The sequence below is a fragment of the Falco cherrug genome, chromosome 11, assembly GCF_023634085.1.
Source record: "Falco cherrug isolate bFalChe1 chromosome 11, bFalChe1.pri, whole genome shotgun sequence".
Classification (NCBI taxonomy): domain Eukaryota; kingdom Metazoa; phylum Chordata; class Aves; order Falconiformes; family Falconidae; genus Falco; species Falco cherrug.
In genome coordinates this window covers 12,314,013-12,324,226 of record NC_073707.1, presented here as the reverse complement: position 1 = coordinate 12,324,226, position 10,214 = coordinate 12,314,013, and the positions used below count along the sequence as shown (strand labels likewise).

Genomic DNA, 10,214 nt, shown 5'->3' with positions numbered 1-10,214 from the left:
AGAGAGGCGCACACAAAGACTAAAAAAAAAAAAACAAACCAAAAAAAAAACCAAAAAAAACCCCCACACCTGAAAAAGACCCCAAAAAGCAGCACTAACCACCAGAACCCCAGAAACATCGGACAAGCCCTAAGCTCCAATCCAGCCCACAGCATAAGCTTCCCACAAGCACAGCTTCCCCCAAAGTGACGGGGGACCACCCCCCTCGCCCAGCTTTTAGGCGGAGCGCGGCGGTGACGTCGCCCGGCCCCAAGCAATAGCAGCTTCTGTTTACCTCGGGGGCTCATTGCATATGTATGAGGAAGGCCTCCACGGCCGGCGCCTGCCGCAGCGGCCGCGAGCGGGGGGCGGGGCGAGGCCGCCGCCGCAGGAAGCCGCGCGGCCGCGGTGCGTATTTATGCTGAGGCCCGCCAGCAGCGGCCCGGCCGAGCGCGGGGCGGAAGGGCCCGGCTCCGCTCCCCTCCGCCCGGGCGCAGGCGGCGAGGATGAGCCAGAGAGACACCCTGGTGCATCTTTTCGCTGGCGGGTAGGTGACACCGGCGGAGGAGCGGGCGCGGTGCCAGCCCCTCCGTACAGGCTGTCAGGTGGGGCAGCCCGCCTAGCTGCCATCCCCGTGGGTACTGGCGCAGGTGGGCGTGCGGTCGGTGCTGCCCGCCAGAGCTCCCCTCCTCCCCGCTGTAACTCCGGAAATGGCCCCGGTGGGCTCTGCCTGCCCGCCCGCCGCGCGGTCCTGTCCCGCTGCCGAGCTTGCCCGCCGCGGCCTGGCCTGGGGGGTGGCGGCCGCGGCCTGGAGTGGCTGCCTGGTGGCGGGGCGGCAGGGCTGCATGGGTGGCCCCGGAGCGCGGCGAGGGGCTACCGCCCGTCTTCTGGCGCTGAGGGGGTGCAGGGCAGGAGAGAGGGGGTTTTCGCTGCGGCCGCTAAGGCGGGGGGCGGTAGGCAGGCCGCGCTGAGGCGCTCCCGGCGCGCCGCTTCCCGCCGGTGCCCCGCGGCCCTTCCGGGCCCGCTGTGGGCCTGTGTGCCCGGCCCGGCGGGGCGCTGCGGCGGCCCGGACCGGGGCGGGAGCTGGGCGTGCGGCGCCTGCCAGGCGCGGCCCCGGCTGCTGCCGTCTGTTACCGGTAGTGTGCGCGTGGGCCGTAACGTGGGCCCGTGGGGGAGACGGGGGCCAAGGATTCCCTTAAAAATAGCCCGCTTCCGCTAATCGCTGTTCCAGGGGTTCACCCCTTATCTGGGAATAGCCGTGGAGAAAACAGGCCGAGGCCTCTCTACGGGGCTGCCCCAGTGCACAGGAGAGACTGCCCGGGCCTGGCCGCCGCTCGGCGGTGTAGAACTGACCGGCTGGTAATGCTGGTGTCAAAGGACTGCAGTGTGACTTCGGTGCATTTCGACAGCTCTGGTGTGTACCGCTCAGGCGTGGGGCTTGACGTGGTCATATAGCTTTGTGCCCATGAAGACAGAAGAAATCAGAGGGAAGAACATAGCTGGAAGTAAAGTTTCTTTATATATATATATCTAAAGATATGTCATCTTGGTTAGTTTTAAGTAACTCTTGTGTCTTCGCAGGTGTTCATCTATCTTCATCTTATTAAGCTTTGTAATGCACGGGATGTATGCTTTTCCACAGCCTGTGGTCTCTCCACAGATAGAGCGGGAGGAGTGCCTGCCTTAGAGAAAGCTGGGGGTCCTGTTTAGCTTAACTTTAAAAATGTGTTTGGGTAGTGAGCACGGCTGTGTAGAAGTGGGAGAAAAGACAGGCTGAGAACATACTTGGTGTCATCCCATGAGAGAGCTTGAAGTTTGGGTTTTCATTTGTGCTCCTCCTTGACAAAATCAACTTGCTGCCTCTGGACTGGGGTGTGTGAGATGGAAGAATACAGTAGTGTTTCCTCTGACCAGGCCTGAGTAAGTTGGGTACACGTGAGCACTTTCTGCTTCTGGCACACGTTGCAGGTTTCCAGTGTTATGTGCCTAATTTAGTGCTTATGTGGGTGCTTTTTTATCCCCTGAATTTCTGGAACTCCATTGAGGAGAGTGATTATGCAGCAGGAAGCCCAAGAGTAATAGTTCATACTTTTTTTTTCTATAGACTTCATATCCTTGTAAGCATTCAGAAAAGCAGTAGAAGGAGTGCTGCCTTGTAGCACTTTAACTTGACAGCTCAGCACAGGGGAGATTACTAGGCAGAATCATGCATAATGATGGAGATGTGTTTATAAAACCAAAACTTAAAATTGGCTGAAGATTGCCCAGCTGAACTTGGGGGGGTTTTTTGTTTTGTTTTTTTTTTCCCCAGGGAAGTTTGGTCTAGTTAGCTGCTGGCCAGTTGGGTCAAGGGTTATACTGTGAGGGAAGGGCTGAATGCTGTTTCCTTATGTGCCAGTCACATGTTTCCTGTAACTTCAGTTCAGCAAAGCTAATAGTGTATATGTGGTCACATTTAGCAGTAGAAAAGTTACTCAGTCACCTCATGACTTCTTCGCGAGCATGATGAACTACAGATCACTGGAGTGATCGTTAATCTGTGAATCTTAAAGAAAAAGGAAGGAAGCTCTGTTTTCGTTTAGGTTTCACTGGAACCTGTGGAAAGAGCATGATTATCTCAATTGCCCTTTATTTTTTTTTATTGCAATGTCTAAGTTCAATCTTCAGTTCCTGCTTTCTGTAATGAAGCTGTAACTGATGACTTTGCTGTTTTAGTAATGTAGGTAGGGCCATCCTTGGATTTTTCTGTAGCTGCTTAGGTTGTTTTATCACCAATTCAGCAGCTGGCAAACTACAATACTTCTGGGCTGTTACAATTTACGCTGGGAGTTTGTTTCCTATTGCTAATAATTTTCCCCCCTCATTCCTTTTTTCCTGTCTCTGCGTCCTTATCCCTTTCCAACAGGTTTGATAGACTACTAGCAATGCTGGCCACTGGGGCAGTGTTGATGAGGGAATTAGCAATTACTATTTGCTTTGTTTTATTAAAATAATGCTTGCTTTAATTTCATTCTTAAGAATCCTATCTGTTTCATATCTGCATGTTAATTGTAAATACAACTGATATTTTATGCTAGAAACTCTTAAGTCTAAAAAGAATTTATTTAGTGCTGATTTTGGAATGGCTTTAGTATAGTTTCTAGTACAATCATTGAAGTGGTGCATTTTTTCTGGAAAAGAAAGCTCATCTAAATGATTTTGCTGACCTAGTTCATGCATTAACCAATACATTAACAAAGCAGTACTACTTTTACATGCAAACCTCCCCTGCCCCCCCACTGCTTGGACCTTCTTGACTTTTAAATAGGATATTCTTTGAAGTTCTGTATGTAAAAATAAAAGCAAATCTATTTAGAAGTAGAAAATTCATAGCATGAGAAGAGCATCACACTTAGAAGAAATAAGTTAAGGTAGAAAAATAAAGAATTCCTTTTTAATAAAAAAAGGGTTACTAACTTTTAAGAACACATTCCTTCAAGAAAAGCGGTTTTGACTGATAGAATTTGTAAGCAATTGGTTCCATGCAGTAACTTTGCTGTCACCTAAAGACACTTAAATGTAGTTAGTTTTGTAGGCTGTATTCAAAACTGCCCTTCTTCACTCTCTACTGAAGAGTATTTGCAGGGTGCATACCTGCGTAGATCGATATTGTACCTGGAGTTCAGTGTCATGCTGTGACACATTTGAAATGGCTTAGCTCAGATTTTGTCATGATGCCCCTATTTAGCAGGTTCTGTTTCTGCAAACTGTGTCCTTACCACAACTCCATTTGTTAATAGTATCTTGTCTTTGCAGAAGCAGGAGCTAGCTGGACACCTGTAGTGTTGGATCATGATACAAAATTCTGCTTCAGGTGAAACTCTTGATGGTGTTGCATTTTTTTATCCCCCACCCTTCTGAGCTACTTTGCATTGCTCAGAACTCTTCTGTTTCAGGGATTTTTTGTGTATCTCTTCTGTAGATTTTTTTGCATCTCTTCTGTATTTCCATCTTTTAGTCAAATAGCAACTGTTGCCACTGTAGACAGAGTGTTGGCAATACAAACCCAGGTTCTTCCGTTCCAAAGAAAGAATCAATTGAACATTTTGTATCCTTAACTTGCAAAGTCTTGTGACTGAAATGTAGGCTTTAAATGAACATCTTAGTTCAGGTATGTAAGTTCCACACTTACATGCTTTTTCTAGTATTAGACTACTTAAACCAGCAAAAAAGTAGTAGAAAGACCTTAATATTTTGCTTTATAGGGAAGATTAATAGTTTTGAATGTGCCTGCTTGCAATTGTAATTGGTACATTGAGTGAATATTCAGGTCTTGGCTAAAAAAGTAATTTCCAAGTTCTCATTATTTGTTCTTAATTTCTGGAAAGCTTATGACAGTTATTCTGTATCATACAAACTTCCATCAGGGCATGGGAACCTGCCTGGGTTTTGTTTCCTCAGCAAAAAGAGGGACTGTTTTGGGTTAGGAGGTGGACAGCTGCTTCTCGGAGTTCAGGGTTGGACAGTCCCAGGTGTACTTCTTTTTTTTTTTTTTTTTTTTACTCTTGGTGTTTCTTGCAGAAAGTTGGCTGTTTTCTAATTTAATATGTGAGGGACTACAGGGAGGAGTCTGTGTTTATTTGTCCTGGTTATAGAACTGTCTCAAACTGAACTGTAATGGAAATCCCTCTGGCCAGGGTTCTTGGCAAATCCCTGCAGTGGCTGAAATAGTTAAGACTCAGAAAATATATTTCAAATAAATGTCTGAATTGTTTAGAAAGATCAGACACTGCTGAAATATATGAAGTAAAGGTGAATTACCCTTGCAGTTTTTTGATTTAAGAAGATACAGTTAACGTAGCAGGTAGTGTGATGATAGGGGCTTTTCTTACTCCCTTTCAGAAAATACTCACTTGAGCCTGAAGTGAGTTGCCAAGCACTTAGAATCCCCCCTACGCTAAAATATATTTCTAGCGTAACCCTGGCTGTCTTTCAGAACAAGGTCTTCCTGTTGTAAGGCATAGGAGAAGGTGAGTACCATCCTGTCCATACTCGAGGTTATTTTTGTGTTCATATACTCTTCTGTATTGAGTAAGACAGTGTGTGTTTAAAGCACTGAGTAGCTTGGTGTTTGCTCCATGAGGTTACCAGATGGCAAGAAAATTGCTGTCAGTACTTGAGAAACTGTGAAGCTGGTGTTTCTTGTATTTCTTTCTAGATGGCTGATGTTTTTAGCTGATTTTGCTTAATACAAGTGTTGTAAATATTTATTTACTGTGGTTCCTAGTAGAAGCTACACTGTACATGTTGATGTTTGTTTTGGGTAGTGGAACCCAGTGATGCTTGTTCCCGTTGTTTTCCCTGGTTTCACTTGTAGGTTTCTATATGTCAGCATATTGGGGAAATTTTATTTGTATGCTGTCAACTAGAAATAGCGAGTTTCATTAGTATGTTTAGTGTAAGGTTGTTAGCCTAACTTACACTTCCTAAGTTTCAGCAGAGAAACAATTGCTGAATAAGCAGGTTAAGGGTTTCTGGCTGTTAGTACCCCTAGTCATCCTATTAGTACTGAAGATTGAAAGGTGTGTAATACACAAGTTTAGCAGTACAATAACAGGAAAACCCTGAAAATTCAGGACTAATGAGATATTCTTGCTGTTTCTGAAAATTGTACTTGCTAAAGCCCTTACATACCCTCAGAAGAGGGATCCTGTAAACTTAATATCCAAACTAAATAAAATACCTGCAACTTTACCTGCTGATGTGAAAGTTGGTCATATTGTAAGAAAGTTCTGTGAAATTGCTGATAGATTTGGGACCTGAATTTGCAGCAAGTGGTGGAGACATTAGGAGAGTTACGTTTGCAAATGGTATGGGGTTTGTTTCTTTTGACTATTTTAGCTCATTTTCTTGCTCTTTCTGTTGGCAGCCAGTATTTGCATGGAACTTTCATTTTCATACAGGAAAGACAAACACCTGGTAAAATATGTGAATGAATGTAGACCCAAGATAACAGGGTCGAGGGTTATCTTTGAGTCTTTGAGGCTGTGGTTACAAATACTGTGAAAGGTGAGTCTGAGACTAGCAGCCTTCGCTCATAATATGTATCTGAAGGAATAAAAAAATTTTTGCACTGACAGTTTCAGTCCTAGGTCAGCTGGCATTGGTATGGGGAGTATTAATCTGCTTTGGAGCACTTACAGACAGTCCAGTGGCTGCAGTTGAGACCCCCATCTATGCTGGAGCTGTTCCTGCTTTTACTTAGGAGGGCAGGTGTGTGTGTAAGGTAACAGAAGATGCTATAACTACTCAGGACAAAGACAGTGATTCTGTAGCAGTTAGCATAAAACTGTAAAAATTAAAGAAGGTTTTGTTGTGCAGCCATCTCTGGAAATAGAACCTGGGATTTGAATGCTGAACAGGATTAGGTTTTGAAGCATGTGCATATTTCTTTCCTTTCGATGCCTCACAAATAATACAGGTTTATCTGAGGAAAATAGTTGTCAATACTGTATCTGTGTTGAATTGCTAGCCAAATTTAAAGCCTAAATAGTTCTAGGTTTCTTTCTGTTAATATGGTGAAGATGATGGACTTCTAAGTGCACATTAGGGATCAAATTAAATATTTTTTTATGTTGGGTGTTTTGTTTGTTTTTTAATGGGTGTTCTGTGGAATAACCTGCAGTTTAGGAGGGCATTGCCATCTTCCTAAATTCTTCTCTCCAAGAGATGTCAAATAGACAATTGCTCTTAGCTTTGCTGGTTTAAGTTTGTCACAATCCTGCGGGTTAGATAACTACATGTCTCTGCCTCTGTTTCACTGTGTGTCATGTCTGTTGTGCCTTCTTGTACAGATTAAGCTGCAGATTTTGTTCTTTAACCTGACTGTTAGAAGTAGTAGGATTTGAATGTTCCTTGTTTACCAGTGTGTTGATTTTTGTATATTTACCTACTGATATTTGCTCTTCTGCTCTTAAAATTACTTAGGACCTACAGGTGGATTCTCATGCCGTTGTATGATCAGATGTTTCTGATGAAGGTCAGCTTTGCAAGTTTTTCTTATACTCGCTTGGCAAAGCTGAAAAAGGATTGTGGTAAACATTTATTACAGGCAGGTGTCAAATTTAGGATAGGTAAGATGAGAAAGTGGTCTTCTGAACAGTGTTCATTAGAAACTGGTGAAAACACGGGAGTGTCCTGGGTTTTGCCTTTCTTTGCTTCCAGTTTATACTTTCAGCAGGAGTGTATTTGCTTACCTATTCGCTCTGCCAAGGGAAACTCATTTAATCCTGGAGAAAGTTAAGTATTAGTAAGTATTTTCGCAAGTCACAGTTGTTGGGGCCTAGTATATGACTGGAGATGTTGAAAACCAGAGTGGTTTTAGGTAGTAGAAATTTCTTTAGTTTACAAAATCCCACTAGTGTTACTGAGAAGAAATCTAATAATTTTCCAACTCTTAAAAAAAAACCCACCACAAACGTTTCTCCAAACTGTGCTACTTCCTGATTTGTGTTATGCCACAAACTAAAAAAACCCTCCCCCTTAATGTGAGCCTGTGAGGGAGTAGCAGGAATGATGGCAGCACTCTGCTGACAATTTATAGAATGATTTTGCTAAGTTGGAGCTGGTGGCTGGCTGTTAATGGCCTGCCAGGACGTGAAGCACGAAGAAAGTCTTTCACGGTATTTCTAGTAGTGTGTCAAATAAGCAAAGCTGGAAATAGATTTTTAAGTACAATACACTGTCATTGATGCTGGTGGAACAGTAGTCATGCTTTTAGAAGTTGTTTATTTGTACAGGGTACATAGTTATTGAATTCTCTCTCTTTATTTACCTACAAGCTATGTTTACTGACAGTTTCACATAAACAGGTTTTTGTCAGGCCTTGCAGTGTTTATCCTAAAGTTCAAGTGAACTAGATAAATTGGTATAGTTCCTGGATTATGCTTCTGTCTAGTGGCTCAGTTCAGACTCAGTGCATCTTGTGACTACTGAGCAGGGTCTGGTTCCTCAACACTTGGAAACTTTTTTCACTACTTCAGTTCCAGATGCTTTCTCTGTTATATGGGGGTTTTTGAGGGCTGGGAGTATCACATTTTGACAAAAGTAGAAATTGGGGATTTTGCAAAGACCTTCTTGAGCAACAGAGAATCATGTAGCATTAGAAAACTTTCTTCATCTGTAAGTAGCAATTTGAGATCTTGAAGATAAGGGGCAGAGGAAAGTTTTATTCCAAACTCGCTAGTGGAAACAGTCAAAATATTCTCAGGTTCAGTTGAGACATCTTAAACTGTTTAAAGAAACAAACAAAAAAAGCCCACACCCAATGACACAACAGTAAGGAACTGCCAAGAGTACTATAACTTTGAAATTGCTTGAATTGCAAAATGTGGCGCATATAAAGGGTGTGCAGCTCTTAAAGGGAGGCAGTTGATTAGCTTCCTTATGATGGATGTAAAAATAGTGCTGGCTGCTGTTACATTAGCTGGTTATTGCTGAACAACGCTTGCTGCAGGGCAACTTAAAAAGAACGGGCATTGAACAGCTGCGTCTGCCCTTTTCCCTAGTAATCCATTGCTGAATGAATTATTTCAAATCCATCCACAGTGAATGTCTGACAGAAGCGCTGCTGCAGTCAGCCATCCCTTGTGGTGATTTGGTGTGGTGCAGGGCAGCATGCAGCATAGAAGCTCCAGGTCAGCGTTAATCTTCAACTTTGGAAAAATTTTTCAGTGCAGTGTGGCTGTGGAGCCAGTAGCATTAAAGTCTCCAAATTCCAAGTGCTGTTGAAGAATGTAGGCAAAGGTTTTTTTCCCCTCCTCCTTTCTTCCCCCTTCCATAGTATTTATCTCATTAATATAAATCATACCACGTGCTTTCTCTTGCTATTACTATTGCTTGAAAACAAGCCCTCATGTAACCTGTCCAAAATCAGATGCAGAAAGATCTTAAAGAGAGTAGGCTTGAGGGCATCAGAAACAGAGGGGTCACAAGAAAGGAAATAAACTCTAAAGCCAACTTCCTACATTCCCTGTGCAGGCATATTACCATACAGCAGTGTCTGCTGTTGAACTGCAGGAAACACACTAGCTTGCTGTTTTGCTTGAAGATGCTCAAGCCCTTCTAAAGCTCCATTACAGGTTATTTTGAGAGCTGGCTTACCTGTGGTATTCATGTTGTGAACCTTAACATGTTACAGGCTCCTACTGTTCTCAACACTGGCTAAAACAAATATTAGCACATGTAGTCTGTCTCTTCCTGCAACTCCTATTTTAGAAAGTCTCATTGTAGCTTACCATTGGAAGAGTAAGCAAGTGTATTGCTTATTCGGAGATGTTTTCAACATACTGCTCTAAAAGCTGTGTCAGTCTGTCACTGCATGTGTACAGCATACACTGAAAGACTGTTTTCCATCTTCCTGTGAGACTACTTTTTTCCAGACTGGTGAAGAAACTTTATTTCTTTCCTTAATTAAAACTTTGAAGAGAGTAGACTTCAGTCTAATGTTGGAGTTAGGGGTGGGACAAGATGCCTTTAGGCTTAGTAATAGGCTACCCCTAGGTCACTAGGCTTAAATGGAGCATTAGGTGAGCATCACCAAACATTATCCTACTTGGCAACTGTTTGATATAGTCAGATCAATTTATGCAGAACAGATTAGTTTTTTAGGATGCAGTGCTGTGCTAACAACTACCATTATTTCTGGTCGTCTCTGCAGTGGAAGAGAGTGAACAGACTAAGAGCTATTGAAAGCTACCTTCCTATGAAAGTTTACAGAAGATCTTGAGTCTTGGCTATTACTTCTAATTTGTACTGAACTCTCATGTGCATGTTGGAAGACATTATTTAAAAAATACTATTGAACCATCTTACAGCTATTGAAAGTTTCTTGGGGTGTCTGAGTGTCTCATGATACAAGAAAAAAGATGATAATTATCTTACCAGAATTGAACACCAGCTCTCTGGTTATTGCATCAGAGAAGTGAGTGCTGGGCCCTTTGAAATTACTTACATGCAAATAGAATTTGTACTAATTTCAGACTGAGTTGTTAGTAACATTAATTAATGCTTGAATTTAAATCCTTTTTTGGTTTTATGGTTTGGTTTCTTGTTTTGTTTAAGGGTACATATAGTATCCTGATCATAGTTTTAAGAAGGGTATTTGGCAGAGTTAAGATTACTGATATAAAAAAATTCAAGGGAAGCACTTTTCTGTAATGGTGATACCAAGGAATTGAGTGTTTTCTTCGGAATCA

General features: G+C 43.0%; 1 protein-coding gene across 1 annotated transcript in view; it reads left to right on the top strand.

Annotated features, from left to right (window-relative positions):
- The first annotated feature begins 358 nt into the window (after positions 1 to 358).
- Positions 359 to 10,214, top strand: part of SLC25A36 (solute carrier family 25 member 36) — a 35,611-nt gene continuing 25,755 nt past the window's right edge. The window contains exon 1 of the mRNA XM_055723285.1: positions 359 to 526. Coding sequence (XP_055579260.1) covers positions 486 to 526 — 41 coding nt within the window. The 5' untranslated portion in view covers positions 359 to 485. The remainder of the gene's footprint in view (positions 527 to 10,214) is intronic.